The sequence below is a fragment of the Microtus oregoni genome, unplaced genomic scaffold (assembly GCF_018167655.1).
Source record: "Microtus oregoni isolate MIOR12 unplaced genomic scaffold, Mior012 000025F_ref0000491, whole genome shotgun sequence".
NCBI classification, from domain to species: domain Eukaryota; kingdom Metazoa; phylum Chordata; class Mammalia; order Rodentia; family Cricetidae; genus Microtus; species Microtus oregoni.
The window spans coordinates 34,520,035-34,538,188 of record NW_024543084.1 but is presented as its reverse complement, the minus strand read 5'-3'; the positions used below and the strand labels follow the sequence as shown (position 1 = coordinate 34,538,188).

The window sequence follows — 18,154 nt, the reverse complement described above, 5'->3', positions numbered from 1 at the left end:
TGGTGCTAAAACACTTGCTGTTCTTGCAGGAGACCTGGGTGTGGCTCCTAGGACCCCCATAGCAGCTCGCAACCATCTTTAACTCCAGTTCCAGCGAATCTGACATGCTACACTCTTCTGGCTTCTGTGGGTACCATGACCAAATGTGGAACAAATACTACTTATATGCAGACAAAACACTCAGCCATATAAAATATTTTTAAATAAAAATGAATTAAAAAAACTCATACCAGGTAAACAAAATCAAAGTATACATATAAGTATATTGTATACTATCTTATAAATAACCATTAAGGAGATATAACATTTTAATTTCATATATATCTTTATTATATTGGAAGTTTTAAAATAAAGAAATCTAAAGAAATGTAAAAATATAGTTTAGAAAATCAATTTTTCTGTTCGTTTTCATAGAGGAGAAAAATTGTTTATATTGTGTTATATTTTGACCAACAGTATTTTAAAAAGATACCAGTTTACTCAGTGTCTTTGGTATATTGCTTTGTTTTAGCAGCAAATTCTTTTCATTTTCAACAATACAACTTACCAAAAAGTTAACTGCTTATATTCCCACAATCCCGGGCCAGCTAGTACAGGTTCCTAGTTTCTAGGCCTATTTTAAAATAGAATTATGACGACTTATAATGGTGCCCAAATGAGACAGGCTGGTGTTAAGAAGCCGTCCAGAAAGAGTTTGACTCCTACAGTGGCACTTACCTATATGATCCTCACGAGACTGCTCCACATTCCCTGGAATGCTGCCTTCACAAACCTCACTCTGCTGCTCAGCAACCTTATCTTCCAACCTGCCACAGACAGACAAACCAAGCAAAATAAATACCACGCAGTTTTATTAGAAATAAAAGCCCTTTTATATAAAGAAAATGAAATCCACATCTACTAGCATCCTGAACTCCCTTGTCCAAATGATTTTCTAATCTTAATATAATACTTCCTCTTTAAGTACAGTGTTTTCTACTTTGAGCAAAGTGAAACTCTTACCAATCACTAATTATTAGTTAATATTCATTCATTCTGAAAGTTTACATTGGTCAAAACTCTAAAGAATGACTAAATTACAAATGCAATTCATCTAAATTCATCTCTGCTTCAAAAAAACCACCTGATTTTGCAAAAATATTTTATGTAAAACATTACTCATTGCAGCATCACAATACATAGCATGAATATTCATCAAGTAGTAGGTTATTGAGTTTTCTTATATCCATATAATAGAATATAAAATAGAGAACTTTCAATTAATGTGAGAAAATTTCCCAGACGACAAACTTTTTAAAAAAGTATTTGTTCTATATGTATGTGTATGTGTGTGTATATCACATGTGCACAGGAATCCTTGAAGGAGGGAAGAGGAATCAGATACCCTGAAACTAGAGTTACAGGGTCTATGAGTTGGCATGTATGTGCTGGGAGCCAATCCCAGGTCCGCAAGAGCAGTAAGCCCTTTTTAACTGCTGACTACCGACTTTATAAACAAAGTGAGCATGGAGTTTGCTCAGTGGTTAAGAGGGAGCACTGACTGTTCTTTCATAAGGACCAGCGTTTGGATCCCAGCACACACACGGATCAGCTCATAAAAACTACAGGTCCAGCTCCAAGGGATTCAGTGTGGCTTCCTGCCTCCATATTTTATCTGTGCACACACATGTGAGCATACACTTTCAAAGACACACAAACACATTTTAAAAAGCTGAAAAGGTTTTAATAAGCATTGTATATATTAGCAACTGTATTTGAAAAGACTATGTATTTTGTTTATATATAATAAAAATTATCTGCAGAGAAAAATCAGAAATTGGTTGAATGGGAATAAAGGCTGGCAAGACATTTACTGCTTATCTTCATATAGTTTTTTATTTCTGTCCCATGCTAATATCTATTAAGAAATCAAATTACTTTATAGGGGGTACTACAATATGAAGTTATTAAACTACAACATTAGTTAATACAGCATTACTTATTAAAGAGCTTACCAAAGGAACCTGCCTTTGAAAAGTAAAGAAAAAGACAACATACTCTGTTTCCTTAGCTTCTTCTTCCTCACTAATCCACACATCATTAACAGCACGTGGCAAACTTCCATCTGTGTCTGTGCTACTTGGCTCTTGGAGAACTTCTGTCTCCAAATCATCAGGTTCTGCAGAGCAAGATCAGGAGATGTCAGAGTAAAGTTTGCTGAGAATGGGCTGACTAACTTTCTGTAAGTTATTATTTCACTTAGTTTAACTAAAGAAAATCAACTGTTTAAAGCTTTCTGGGCTAGTTCTGTAGCACAGTCATTCCTAAAATGAAAGACGAGGCCTTTCATTTTTTTGGTATAACAAAAATACTTGAGTACTGTGCACAATATTCATTATTATGTAAGGTATATGCCGGGCGGTGGTGGTGCACGCCTTTAATCCCAGCACTGGGGAGGCAGAGGCAGGCGGATCTCTATGAGTTCGAGGCCAGCCTGGTCTACAAGAGCTAGTTCCAGGACAGGCTCCAAAGCTACGGAGACACCCAGTCTCAAAAACAAAAAAAAAAAAAAGATATAAGCCTTATTAAAACTACAGCAATATGTAAATCAGCATAAAGGAATCAAAACTAAAGACTAAAGATACCTGTTGTTACAAGTATGAGAAAATAGACTGTATTATTAATATTTAGTAAAGAAACTTTAATCTTGGAAATCTTCCAACAAACACAAAAGAAAACCAATATGATTACCTGGACTTTTACAATGGCCTTGAGAAGTATGCTAAATCAATTTTCTTATACCCTCAAATAATTAATAGCTAGGAAACTATTTTTCTGGCCATCTTTAAAGAGAGTCTATTTGTCCATTTATATGTTTATGTATATGTCTGCATGAATGTATGGACATATGCAAGGTATGTGTAAATAATATATGTTGAGGCTAGAAAAGAGCGAGATCCCTTCGAGCTGAAGTTATGAGTGCTTGCAGAATGGCAGACATGGGGTGCTGGGATTCACACTCCGGTCTGCATAACTGTGCAGCAAGTGCTTTGCTGCTGAGTCCTCTCTTCAGTCCCACTGAGACTTCTATTTTTCCTGTCTGAGATCATATACTTTCTTACTTAATTCAACACCATGCACATTTTTTCATGGACTTCAGATATGCTTTTCTTATCTATTTACAAATTTCTAATGTTTTGCCCTATTGTGAAAGACAAGAGACATGCAAATACTAATTTTGATCTGTTGCTCACATGAATGTTTGGGTCATCCATACAAGGTATGTACTAAGATAGAAGAACCTTTTTATTTTGTCTTTTAATGTGTAATTCTGTTCTTGTTAAATAGAGGGAGAAAAGGAGGTGGCAATGGGTTGGTTGTTTCTAGAAAGAAGCTGACACAAGTTTTCCTTTGGGAGAGTTTTATCGGCCTTAAGATAACAGAGACGCAGTCACTCTGAGGCAGGACAGCGCCCTCTAACAGACAATAGGAAGGAGAAGGCCTGATGGAGGAGAGCTTTCCCTTAGAACCCACAAAGGAGTTTTAGTAAGAGGCACAGATTAAAGAACCAGAGAGACAGCTGTCATGGACAGGATAATGGGAGGGGATCAACTTTAGAGAAATTCTACAAACACAGGAAAATATATGACCTTTATATCCTTCCAGGGGCTGGTAGGAAGCTCCATATCACATGATTTTGTTCAACACAGCCCACTGACAGGGAGCACAAAGGAGCCAGCTACAGTGTAGCACTATAAATCAGGGGCGGTAGACCCACAGCACAGATAGCTTCTTAACTCTATGTCCCAGAGAAAGAGCTGAGGGGAGCAAGGCCTGGTTTTTCCAGGCTGTGGGATGGACTTCTTAGAGAGATCAGCTTCTTAAAGGGGTAGGTTCACTATTTAACAATTCCCTAGTGATCTTCAGCTCTATCAAAACTAACATTCTATCCTCTAAACTCAATTTGTGACCTGGTTTCCATAAAGCCTAAAATATTTACTCCACAACTCTGTAGGAAAAGTGAAGCTTGCCAACCTCAAAACTAGGCTATAAACTCTCTACTATAAGCACACTCATCCTGCTGGTTAATTTTATCTTTTATCTCTCGAGAGGAAAGCACCCAACAGAAGTGAAGGAGGAAGACCTGGAGTTTACAAAGACCAGAACCAGTTCCTATCTCCACCAGCCTGTAGTTCACAAGCCATTAGGCAGATTGTTCAGAAAGGTTGTGGACTCAGTAAAGGGGGAAGATTAGCCATAGACTAAACACTGCTTGATTCCACTTCACAGAACTTAAGAAGAAGGCCTAAAAGGATCAAGATACTCATAACTAACCAAAGTGTATCCCAGAACAAAGGTCAAGAGTAGTTATAGAAATATAAAAACTACATAAACTTCCACAAATTATAATTCAGTGTTTTGTCCCTAAGCAAAAATAATCAAGTATAATATGGTCTACCAACCAAAGGCAATGTCCAAATGACAGAGATGATGAGATTACTCACTGGGGAAGGACATTTGTAGTGATTATTATAGCTGGGCTCCCTTGGGTTCAACTAAAGAAGACTGACCATGGGAGGGACAAAATAAGGGAAGCTGGGCTGGTGTGCAGCTCAGTTGCAGAGTACTTGCCCAGCATGAAGAGACTCTGGACTAGAACCTCCTCTACCAAAAGGAGGAGGGGAAAAAAGATTGGTGCTGGACTTGTAGGAGAAAAGTCCAAAAGAATACAGGAAAAAATACTGGCAAAGAATTTTCCAATACAAGTGACAGTTATGACTCACAAGTCCAAGAACACTAGCAAAAGGATGTGAGAACAAGGAGTGTCACCACCAAGCTCACTGAAACCAGGGCTTTGAGAAAAAGCCAGAGCAGCAGCCAGAGGACAATGACATCCTGCATCCAGAGGAACCGCTGAGACTGACAGTCACAGACGACTTCCCGCTGCGAGCAGTGAAGAAATATTGTTAAAGTAGAATAGAAAGAAAAAAGTATCAGCTAATTCCATAGCTCTTAACAAATATTTGTGAAGGCAGGCACAGTAAACTTTTACAGACATATACAAGTTGAAGGAACCAATCATTAGTGATATTAAAGCATAGCAAGTCTTAAAGGGAAGCCAACACGCAGAGGAAACAGAGCCAGACAGTAGAGAGCACTAAAAATATAAACACAAAGCAGACACATAGGACCACTTCACTTACTGCTTACGTGTCCCTAAGAACTAATAAGTAGATTATGAATTTTATAGCAAAAATATAAGCAAAGCAATTACCTCACCCATCCCAATCCTAGCACAAAGGTAGGAAGGAAGAAAGTGCAAGACTGTTATAATGCTGCTTGCTATATATAGGTTAAGCACTGAAGACATTTGAAAATAGAGTTCATAAAAGTATATACTGTGGACTCTAAATCAAATAGTGAGTTATCAGAGTAATGAACTCTAAGAAAGCAAGAGGAAATAGAGAAAAAATACACAGATAAAGCAAGGTGGTACAGTTAAATTTTGTAGAATGCAAATAGTATAAAAGTATTAGGTGTTAGGAGTGGACTGAAAAAGCAAACCCACACTAAATGTAAATGTATAAACAGTTTGAGTGCGGGAAAGGGATAGATATCTCAATCTAACATTGAGCAAAAGAATATAAAAATGACTATACCAATAAAACATTCTTTAAAAGAGTTGGTTGGCGCACACCTTTAATCCCAGCACTCAGTAGGCAGGCACAGGTGGATCTCTGTAAGTTCAAGGCCAGCCTAGTCTATAAGAGCTAGGTCCAGAACAAGCCCCAAAGCTACAGAGAAACCCTGACTCAAAAACCAAAAACGAAAACCAAATGAAAAAATCTTTAAAAGAAAAAATTAAAGCTCACAATACAGATGCCTCTCAAAAAGCATATGTCAAAGAAGCCAGAAACAAGAGAACACAAAACTTATACGGCTGGCTTCATGGCATTCTAGAAACAGAATAACTAATATAAGGTGGGGAAATTTCAGACAAAGAGTCTCTGGGAGACAAAAGTCAAAGTCTGATTGAGGAAGGGCTGTGACACTTCTTGGGGTGATGGTAATGCGCTATCTATTATTAGTAATTAATGTTAAATACGTCCACGCATTTGCTGGAACTCAGCAAATGTACAAATCATAATCCATAAAATAACATAAAAGGTGAACAACTAAATAAATACTGAATTCTGACGGTGACTCTATGCTGTGAAGCACAGGAAAGTATACCAATGTCTGCGGTTGACTCTGAGTCATGTCAGAAATAAGACTGATGAGTACAGGATAGAGACAATGGACAGCACTAATGGTAGAAGGTAAATGGATGATTATAACACCTACTGCAAAATTATTAAATTCTTCTACATGTTTGAAATTTCTCATAATGAAATTCTAGGAATTTAGATATAACACAATGAGATATACAAACATAAAGAGAATTTTAATGTAGTAGTAGTATAAGGTCCATAAAATACACTTAAAAATAAAATCTAGAACAATGCAAATAAAACTGCATATAATCAATAAGGCAATATAAAGGGAGAATTATATATGAACACGCCCATTCACACATATATGGATATATGTGCATATATGTGTATATACATACATGTGTATACATTAAATAAATATATCTTTATTTAATCTATATATACACACAAACATGTATAAGCACATATATCTGAATGTACTCAGAAAGATAAACAAGCTAATGTCAGCAAGTACCTGGTAACAGGAAGGATTGCCCTTCATGTTTTAGGAAAGTACTGTTCCAGGCCTAAAGAAGAAGTAGAACTGATCACCCAGTTCTTGTGTTTTTGGTTTATTTGTGATCAGTCTTCCCAGTTTCTTAAGAAATAAGAGAAGCTGAGCATGGTGATATATACACCTGGAACCCTAGGACTTAGAAGTTCTGAAGCAGGAACTCAATGGGTTCCATGCCAGACAGGTCTATATAACCCTTTCCAGGAAGCTTATGTATTTCTCACCCTGGCCCGCTACTGACCTTACACAGTGGCAGTGGTCTATTATTAATCCAGAGCAGTGCTTCTCAACCTTCCTAATGCTGCGTGGAGCCTTTTCATACAGTACCTCATGGTGTGGTGACCCCAAATCATAAAATTATTTTTGTTGCTAATTCATAAATGTAATTTTGAATCATAATGTAAGTATCTGTGTTTTCTCAAGGCCACAAAGGGGCCTCGAACCACAGGTTGAGAACCTCTGCTCCAGAACCACAGGTTGAGAACTTCTGCTCCAGAACCACAGGTTGAGAACCACAGGTTGAGAACCTCTGCTCCAGAAGCCAAGTCGGCTATAGTCTCCCACCTCAGACGTTTCACAACAGGAGTTGTGTGTCCTTTTATTTATTTATTAACTATTTTCCTGTATAAAATTTGAGTGACACACACACAGAAAGCCCAGAACATGTGGTACATGTCAGACAAGCTTAGCTAAAAAGCTTATATGTTAAAAAGGAAACAACATACTTAAGGGGAAAAAAAAACATCTGATTATCCATGAAAATAGATTATGAAACTCCCACAAAAAAAAACTCATTACTTTAAATTCTAAATAAAAACTTAAATGAATGAGGTTTATTATTCATTAAGGGAAGAAAAAGACATATGTATCTGATTATACAGAGAACTATAAAATCAGGCTGTTGAATTTACCAATATGAAGGTCTTCTGTGACTGAGTAGTTTTGTTCACTGATAGGAAAAAGTAAGGTAAGCAAGGACAGGAGAAGAATTAGAATAAAAAACAAACATGTCTTTAAAAGTATGTTATGAAGAGAGCTCTCAGAATCAGACAGCGGGGAGTAAGTATCATCTAAAAATCCTGGGGAGTTGTGGAGACAAAGAGTGCGGCACATCAAAGAGGTGAGCCATTCACAGTGAGGGCAAAGGAAACGGACAGAGTGCCATGAAGAACTAAGAGGGTGAGCCGAGTCCCCGGATCATGAAGGGCTGTGGGCTGTATTCTAGCTGTAATGGAAATCAACAGCTTGAAGACAGCAGAGTGACATGATAGATTTTTTCCTCATAATTGGTGAAAATTAATTTCAAGGCAGGTGATGATGACATAGCCTTTAATCCCAGTACTCGGGAGGCAGAGGCAGGTGGATTTCTGTGAGTTCGAGGCCAGCCTAGCCTGGTCTAAAAGAGCTAGTTCCAGGACATATAGGGCTGTTATACAGAGAAACCCTGTCTCGAGAAACAAAACAAAACTAAAATTTAATTTCAAATCTCTTTAGGTTACAATGTCTTTACATCCCTATCTAGTAACACCATCCACCCGTTCCATTTCACTTCCTATAAAACAGATATACTTTTTGTACTTCCTTGCCTTCCATTTACCTTTAAAATGGATTTTATTCCTTTGGTATAGTTATGACACTAATTTCCTCAAGCTCACAATGCCTCTCCTAGGATAAACATTGATAAAATATAGTCCTCAATTTTTCATCTTTCTTTCAGAAATATTCTGCTCATCCTTTTGAGCTAAACCATATTCTTCTTCTGTTCTATATATCCCTAACCCTTCTGCATGTGCATGTTAGTGTGCGTGTGTGCACTGCATGTGAAACCCAAGGACAGCCTTGGCTACTGCTTCTCACGTACTGCTATCCAATTTGGTGTGTTGTTGCGAAACAGGGTCTCTTTATTAGCCTGAAACTGGAAAGGAGAAAGAATATTTTAAAAATGTTTGGACACTTAAGAAAGAGAGTTAGCCCCACCCACGAGGAAGAACTGGGCCTGATGGCCTGGGCATAGGGGAGCTGGCTCTGCCCCCTCACCTGACGGGAGAGGCCCTAGTAGACTGACCCACCCTAACATCTACTCCATCTGGGACCTGCCGGCACTCATGAAAGGACTGGTCCTGTGGGATATCTACAGGATCCCAGAGGAGCTTCAGTGAGAATCCAGTGGATCAGACCAATGACTCTTGCAATGCACATCGGCTAGGAAAGCTGACTGGACAAAAGGGTAACCGGGTGACACCTGCAGATCCTAATGCCACCAGAATGAATAAAGAGGTGCTAGAGAGGTGGGAATGATGGGGGAGTGAAGAGGGTTTTTTGTTTTGTTTGATTTTGTTTATGTTTGCTTGTTTTATTTTGATTTTTAAAAATTTTTTTCTTTGGGGGGTGCTGCAGGGGTGAGGGGAAGATATGGGGGGACTGGGAGGTGAGTGGAATTAAGTTTCATGACTTGAAACTTCCAAAGAATCAATAAAGAAATTATGTCAAATAAAAACTAATGTTTGGTGAAGTTTTCCAAATTTGACAAAAGATTTAAGTCTATATATTGAAGAATTTCCTAAGTCCAAGGAGAGGAAACAGGAAGAAAAGTACACTAAGATACTTCACAACCATACTATTCAAAACTAGACATAACGAGGAATAATAATCGATAGGATAGAGAGGTAGTTCAGCAGAAGAGCACACACATGGCAGTTCACAATGGTACCCCTTTCTAGGGGATTTGACATCTTCGGGTTTCTGTGGCACAAAGCATGCACATGGTGCACAGACACACATGTGGGCAAAACACCCATACACATAAAATCATACCAAATTTCTGAAAAATAAAGAGATAAAATGTCATAGCAATCACACCAAAAAAGTCATGCATGTACAGGGGAACAAAATGAAGGCCATGTTTCTTGTGGGAAGATGGTAAGGAGACAATGAAGGCCGTGATTCCTGTGAGAAGATGGTAAGGAGACAATGAAGGCTGTGATTCCTGTGAGAAGATGGTAAGGAGACAATGAAGGCCATGATTCCTGTGGGAAGACGGTAAGGAGACAATGAAGGCCATGATTCCTGTGGGAAGACGGGAAGGAGACAATGAAGGCCATGATTCCTGTGGGAAGACGGTAAGGAGACAATGAAGACCATGATTCCTGTGAGAAGACAATAAGGAGACAATGAAGGCTATGATTCCTGTGAGAAGACGGTAAGGAGACAAAGAAGGCCGTGATTCCTGTGGGAAGACGGTAAGGAGACAATGAAGGCCATGATTCCTGTGGGAAGACAGTAAGGAGACAATGAAGGCCATGATTCCTGTGGGAAGATGGTAAGGAGACAATGAAGGCCATGATTCCTGTGTGAAGAGGGTAAGGAGATAATGAAGGCCGTGATTCCTGTGAGAAGACGGTAAGGAGACAATGAAGGCCGTGATTCCTGTGGGATGACGGTAAGGAGACAATGAAGGCCATGATTCCTGTGAGAAGATGGTAAGGAGACAATGAAGGCCGTGATTCCTGTGGGAAGACGGTAAGGAGACAATGAAGGCCGTGATTCCTGTGGGAAGACGGTAAGGAGACAATGAAGGCCGTGATTCCTGTGGGAAGACGGTAAGGAGACAATGAAGGCCGTCATTCCTGTGGGAAGACGGTAAGGAGACAATGAAGGCTATGATTCCTGTGTGAAGAGGGTAAGGAGATAATGAAGGCCGTGATTCCTGTGAGAAGACGGTAAGGAGACAATGAAGGGCATGATTCCTGTTAGAAGACAGTAAGGAGACAATGAAGGCCATGATTCCTGTGGGAAGATGGTAAGGAGACAACGAAGGCCATGATTCCTGTAAGAAGATGGTAAGGAGACAATGAAGGCCATGATTCCTGTGAGAAGACAAAAGGAGACAATGAAGGCCATGATTCCTGTGGTAAGAGGGTAAGGAGACAATGAAGGCTGTGATTCCTGTGAGAAGACGGTAAGGAGACAACGAAGACCATGATTCCTGTGGGAAGACTGTAAGGAGACAATGAAGGCCGTGATTCCTGTGAGAACACAGTGGGTGCTTAGGAATTCTTTCTAGTTAAACCTCCTGAACTCCTCCTAATGTCTAAGGGGCTCTTCTGAGCTTTCACTGCTCTTGTTTTCATTAGAAACTACTGATAGAGTTGGGCATGTACTCAGCTTTCAGAGGGCAGAGGCAAGAGGATTATGAATTCAAGACCAGCTTGGTATTTATACAATGAGTGATTATCTCATAAAACCAAAAGTGGGGAAGCTGGGAAACACATATCTGTAACTTAAGCACTGAGAAGACAGAGAAAAGAAGACCATGAGTTCAAGGACAGTGCTGGATACATACTGAGACACTGTGTCACCCACCAGGAACCCCTTTCACTACAACAAGAACAAAGAATGTAACAGGTTGACATGGTGTAAAGGGTTCAAACAGTACAATTTAAATACATTTCTTTAGTTCTCCTCTCACTACACTCTTACAGAAAAATTTTTGCTACTGTAAAAACCAAACCATTTTTCATGTCTTTATATTGTACTGAAAGATACTTCATATGCCCATGAGGGAGTTGCACAGACTTCTTCTACCTCTCTTAACCCATCCACATGCTGGTTCCTTAGGATGGCCAGGACACAAGTTTACGTGAGTGCTAACCCAAGACAGGACATGGACATGTTCATACATACTTGCAGAGGCAGAGAAGGATGTATCCAGTGTCACTTCATCCAGAGGAATCACAAGCTGACCTCCGACCTCCCACTTCTTGCGATCAGAGGAAATGGCATTTTCTTTCTCATACTCCTTGGCATCCTTGTGACCAGCGACCTCACAAGAATCTGAGTGATGGTGATTCTCCTTTTCATCTTCCTGAGCTTTAAGATTCTCATTTAGCCTACGCAGTATTTCTCGCTTGCTCTGAAATAGTTACACTTTAGTGAGCATATTATTAAATAAGAGCCTGACAGAGTCTCTGAAAACTGTACTTACTGAAACAGCATTGCTGCTCTTTTGCATTTCTTCTGAAGTTTCTTGGGTTTCAGTTAAATTTCCATCCTTTAAACACAAGACGGTTGAAGAGTAAGAGGACTCTGAAACAGTTGGTATTTTTGTTACTTTCAGTTTTTCATTTAACTGAAATTTAACCCCTGTGAACTTTTCTCATTGCTGTGAAATGTTAACACGGCTTCTGTCATTATAAATAATGATGAACATTTAAACATTATCAATCAGTTAATAGGTTAAATGTGTGTGTGTGTGTGTGTGTGTCAATTCTCAGTTATTTGTCATGTTTGTGGGTTACTGCTAACAATTATCTGTCTTCTTTGATATCTAACTTTTGATAATTTAAAGTCAATGACAGGCATGAAAAGAAATTCATATACTTTGTTTATTAGAGTTAGGAAAAGGGTTGTCATGTTTTGCTTTTAAAAAAATATGGTTCTTCAGGCTAGAGATATGGCTCAGTGGTTAAGAGTATTTGCTACTCCTGCAGAGGACCTGGGTATGATTCCCAGAACCCACAAGGTGGCTCACAACCGTTACTCCAATTCTAAAGAACTTAACACCCTCTTCTGGCCTCTTGGGGCACCAGGCATACACACTGTGCACAGAGATATCTGCAGGCAAAACACCCAAATGCATAAAATAATTACGTCCTAAAACTAAATGATCCTGGGGACTGAATGCCTCATGCAAGTGTTCTACCACCTGAGCTAAAGTCTTAGTCCCAGGGAATGTGTTGGTAGATAAAGGAATTCAGGATAAGCTGTGTTATTTTGAAAACAAATTTGTTACATACACATACACATTAAGACAGAGCATTAAACACAATTAACAAGTAGCTTTCTTATCTATGGAAAGAAGTTAAGTAAAAACAGATTCTTACTTTTCGTCTGATTAGTATAAAGATATTCTTAAAAACTTAATATTTAAGAATACATTAAAAGAAAAAGATTAGTTGTTATGAAGGCTATAACAGTGTGACTAAATAATCTTCAAAGTTTTAAATGAGCAGTTTCTATAAACACAACAATAAGAAAAACGATTTAGTCACATGATTACCACAGATTTCTAAGACTTGAAAAACACAAGAGCATAGTGATCAGAATTACAGTAACACATGTAAATGAGACAAGGAGGATTTTACCCAGGAACGCAGTCAGAGATGACAGGTACTGGAGATGTGAGACTGGGTACCAGGAAGGAAACCACACAAGGAATCTAAAGTTGTAAACAATGCGGCACATGCAAGTCATTATCAGAAAGAGATAAAACCTACTGGGAGAACAGATTCTTACACGAAGCTCTGAACAGGGACATAGAGCTTTATACTCTGCCTTATTTTCAAGATAAGCACAAAGGCTGCAGAAAATCTCTGAGGTAACCAATAATCTCTGCAGTATGAAAAACATCTAAAGAATCTCAACAAATACAAGTCACAGACAGTAGCTACTGGGAAAGGAAAACAGAGGTTCCTAGGTTGTAGGGCTCAGCAGACTGTGTTCAGAGCAGTTTAAACCAGGGAGTCACTCCACATTTGGAGCCATTCCTTTCATCCAGAACGGTCTTTTTAGACAGGTAACCTGGTGCACACTTACAAGTTTAAACTTTTGCTTGTTCGCATATTTTTGTTTGTTTTATTATCTATATAGCTAGCATACAGAGACAGAAGTAGAAGGTAAAAAAAATGAATTACATTGAACATCACTTCCCATGTTACAAAATTTCAAATAGGTGTAGAGTTCATTTCTATAGTTATTTACTTTAAGTACTATAAGAGATATTATTCTTTAAAAATTCTACCTAAGGCAATTTATAGATTCAATGCAATCCCCATCAAGATCCCATCAAAATTCTTCACAAATCTGGAGAGGACAATAATCAACTTTATATGGAAAAACAAAAAACCCAGGATAGCCAAAACAATCCTATACAATAAAGGATCTTCTGGAGGCATTACCATCCCTGACTTCAAACTCTATTTCAGAGCTACAGTAATGAAAACAGTGTGGTACTGGCATAAAAACAGAGAAGTCGACCAATGGAATCGTATAGAAGACCCGGATTTTAACCCACAAACCTATGAACACCTCATTTTTGATAAAGGAGCTAAAAGTATACAATGGAAGAAAGAAAGCATCTTCAACAAATGGTGCTGGCACAACTGGATGTCAACCTGTAGAAGAATGAAAATAGACCCACATCTTTCACCGTGCACAAAACTCAAGTCCAAATGGATTAAAGACCTCAATATCAGCCCGAACACACTGAAAAGGATAGAAGAGAAAGTGGGAAATACCCTACAACAGATGGGCACAGGAGACCGCTTCCTATGTATAACCCCAGAAGCACAGACATTAAGAGCAACATTGAATAAATGGGACCTACTAAAACTGAGAAGCTTCTGCAAAGCAAAGGACACTGTCACTAAGACACAAAGGCAACCTACTGACTGGGAGAAGATCTTCACCAACCCCTCAACAGACAAAGGTCTGATCTCCAAAATATATAGAGAACTCAAGAAACTAGACTTTAAAATGCTAATTAACCCAATTAAAAAATGGGGCACTGATCTGAACAGAGAATTCTCAACAGAAGAAGTTCAAATGGCCAAAAGACACTTAAGGTCATGCTCAACTTCCTTAGCAATCAGGGAAATGCAAATCAAAACAACTTTGAGATATCATCTTACACCTGTGAAAATGGCTAAAGTCAAAAACACCAACGATAACCTTTGCTGGAGAGGTTGTGGAGGAAGGGGTACCCTCATCCATTGCTGGTGGGAATGCAATCTTGTGCAACCACTATGGAAGTCAGTGTTTCGGTTTCTTAGGAAATTCGGGATCAACCTACCCCTAGACCCAGCAATACCACTCTTGGGAATATACCCAAGAGATGCCCTATCATATGACAAAAGCATTTGTTCAACTATGTTCATAGCAGTATTATTTGTAATAGCCAGAACCTGGAAACAACCTAGATGCCCTTCAATGGAAGAATGGATGAAGAAAGTATGGAATATATACACGCTAGAGTACTACGCTGCGGTAAAAAACAATGACTTCTCGAATTTTGCATGCAAATGGATGGAAATAGAAAACACTATCCTGAGTGAGGTATCCCAGACCCAAAAAGATGAACATGGGATGTACTCACTCATAATTGGTTTCTAGCCATAAATAAGGGTCACGGAGTCTACAATAGGTGAATCTAAAGAAGCTAAGTAAGAAGGGGAACCCAAGGTAAAACATATAGTTATCCTCTTGGCTAAGGGAAGTAGACAAAATTGCCGGGGAGAAAATTGGGATCTTGGGGTGGGGTGGGTTGGGGGTAAGGGGAGATGGGGAGAGAAAAGTTAGAAGGGAAGGAGGTCGGGCCTTGGGAAAGCAGGAGGATAGGGATAAAGGAAGGTTGGACAGGGGAGCACGGAACCACAATTCTTAGTTAAGGGAACCACTTTAGGGTTGGCAAGAGACCTGACCCTAGAGGGGCTCCCAGGTGCCCAAGCTGAGGTCCCCAGTTAGTTCCTTGGGCAGTTGAGAATAGGGAACCTGAAATGACCCTATCCTTGAGCAATACTGACGAATATCTAGCATATTATCATAGAACCTTCATCTGGTGATGGATGGAGATAGAGACAGAGACCCACACTGGAGCACTGGACTGAGCTCCCAAAGTCCCAATGAGGAGCAGAAGGAGGGAGAACATGAGCAAAGAAGTCGGGACCACGAGGGGTGCACCCACCCACTGAGACAGTGGAGCTGATCTATTGAGAGCTCACCAAGACCAGCTGGACTGTGACTGAAAAAGCATGGGATAAAACTGGACTCTCTGAACATGGCGAACAATGAGGGCTGATGAGACGCAAAGGACAATGGCACGGGGGTTTGATCCTACGTAATGTGCTGGCTTTGTGGGAGCCCAGCCAGTTTGGATGTTCACCTTCCTAGATATGGACGGAGGTGGGAGGTCCTAGGTCTTACCACAGGGCAGAAAACCCTGACTGCTCTTTGGACTGGAGAGGGAGGGGGAAAGGAGTGGGGGGAGGGGGAGAAGGTTGGGAGGAGGGGGAGTAGGGGGGAAGGAGGGGGAGGGAAATGGGAGGCTGGGAGGAGGTGGAAACTTTTTTTTTTTTTCTCCTTTTCTCAATAAAAAAAAAAAAAAAAAAAACTTGCCAATCATGAGGGTTAGGGTACAAAACTGTTTGCCACATTATTTTCAGTATATTGCTTTCAAATGTTTTTACTACATTTAATTAGTGTGTGTGTGTGTATGTTTGCTGCTGCTGCTACAATTACATGCACATGGAAGTCAGAAGAAAACTTGTAGGAGTTGTTCACTCCTTCTACCATGTGGGTCAGTCTCAGGGATCAAACTCTGATTGCCAGACATCGTGGCAAGCTCCTTTCCCCACAGAGCCATCTTATTAGTTTATCAGAGAGTCATTTCAACACAATGCCCTTTCTATACGCATGCATCTGTGAGACACTGGTTCTAAGATCTCTCTGCTCCCTTGCCAAAATCCACAGGTGCTCAATTCACATATTTAAAATGGTTAAGTGCATATAGCATATGATATCCTGCACATACCACGAACTGTCTCTAAATTAGTTTCAAAACCTAACAGACAGATATGCTATGAAAACAGTTGTGATACGGTTTAACAGCATGAACATCAGCACTACAGAGGCCATCAGTACTGGCCTGGGTAAGCACATCAGCAAAAACATGACTTTATTTCTCAAACACTTTGGATATGAAATTGATTAGCTCTGTATATAGGGAATCTTCAAAAGCAGAGTGTTCAAGGCATATTTATCTATAACTGAGTCCTAGATAAAAATCTATGGGCAGAAAAGTTCCATATTCAGAAGAAGCCAAAAAAAAAATCCAGAAGACAACCTTTTTACTCTAGAAAACAACAAGGAGGCATTAGAAACCAATGTAATCCATTAAATTCATTTTCGCTTAAATTGATCTGTAGTCTTTGGGGAATTCTAAATTTTATGAAACTTACCAGGCCCACTTCTTTCAAAGCCGAAGTCACAGAAATAACAGGTCTCATTTGCTGCTTTGATGGAGAACCCCCCATTTCTTGATGCTCCAAAGGTAGAGAAATATCTGAGCTCCTTACCTTCACCACCAACTGCAAGAAACAGAATACACAGCTAAAAACACTGGATTTCATATCCTCATAGAGAAATAAAAGGCCCCAAGATATCTCTAATGCATAGTACAAATAGCTTCCAATTCCTTCATTCCTCACTGGGCTGGACACTATGATACATGCTGGTAGAATGTGAACACAGAAATCCCCAGCTGCATGTGTAAACACAGCCACGTGTCTGACAAGCAGTCCTAAATAAAACTGGCTACCACTGCTCGAGCAATGTCTCATAAAATGATTCCGCCAAAAGTCTTCAAGGGTCATGAGGAATGCTCAGTAGTTAATAGTGCTTACTTCTCTTGCAGAGAACCTGTGTTGAATTCCCAGCACCAATACAGTAGCTCACAACCATTGTCAACTCCAGTTCCAGGAGATCCAATGCCCTCTTGGCCTCCATGGGCTCCTGCACACACTTGGTGCGCATAATCTCACAGAAGCATACACACATACCCATAAAAATAATAAACACACACATAAACAATGTGTAAGAGTCATATAGAATATTCATTTCTAATACCATTATGTTATTTTAATCTAATACAATGTTTAATGTAAAAGTAGTTTATTAATTTTATATTTCAGAAAGAAATGCTTCTAAAATTTCTCCCAAATTTTGTAGTTTCCTTAAAGCCTGAAACCCATATTTCGACACAAGTGCACTTTTATCAGGTGCTAGTCATTGGGACTCTAATCAGCATAAATATTGTGAGCTTAAATTTTTACTATTATAGTTTGTATTTGTGCATTTGAGGTGACCCCAGAGGTTCCCCTGAGCTAGCGTTTCAGAAAGTTGAGAGCTGCTTGAAGCAGGTCCTGTGATCTGTACTTGGGTGCTCTGCAAGAACACTCTTGACCCATCTTTCCAGCTCTCAGACAGTAAACTTCTGAAATAAATAGAGGCAGTGGAATTAGCTGTACTGTTGTAGCACAGAGTGAGTTGCTCCCAACTACAAATCGTTCTTGATTACGAAGACTTTCAGTAAGTATATATTTCAGGTAGTTGTTACAGAGTGTAATGGTCTTAATAATAAAAACCCAGAGTCAATATCGGGGCAAACGCTGGAAGATCAGAGAAGTATTAGGGAGCCAGCCAATAGAGTGACTTGACTGAAGTGGGCAAGATCCTGTCCCCAAGAATCCTCAGACTGAATGGGCTGAGCTCCTGTTTCTTCCTGCCTTATATTCCTCTCTCCTCCCAGCCATATCCTTTCCTGTCCCCACCTCCCTAGCACTGGCACTAAAGG

At 39.6% G+C, this 18,154-nt stretch overlaps 1 protein-coding gene across 2 annotated transcripts in view; it reads right to left on the bottom strand.

Moving 5' to 3' along the window:
• LOC121462843 (serine/threonine-protein kinase Nek1-like) overlaps window positions 1–18,154 on the bottom strand; it is an 88,062-nt gene that overhangs the window by 38,199 nt on the left and 31,709 nt on the right. The window contains exons 2-6 of one of the 2 annotated variants that reach the window (XM_041674804.1): window positions 16,761–16,889; window positions 11,732–11,797; window positions 11,431–11,659; window positions 2,038–2,158; window positions 718–806 (exon numbers count right to left, since the gene is read on the bottom strand). In XM_041674804.1, the coding sequence (XP_041530738.1) occupies window positions 718–806; window positions 2,038–2,158; window positions 11,431–11,659; window positions 11,732–11,797; window positions 16,761–16,835 (580 nt within the window). In that variant the 5' untranslated portion in view covers window positions 16,836–16,889. The remainder of the gene's footprint in view (window positions 1–717; window positions 807–2,037; window positions 2,159–11,430; window positions 11,660–11,731; window positions 11,798–16,760; window positions 16,890–18,154) is intronic. The other variant, XM_041674805.1, reaches the window with a different exon arrangement.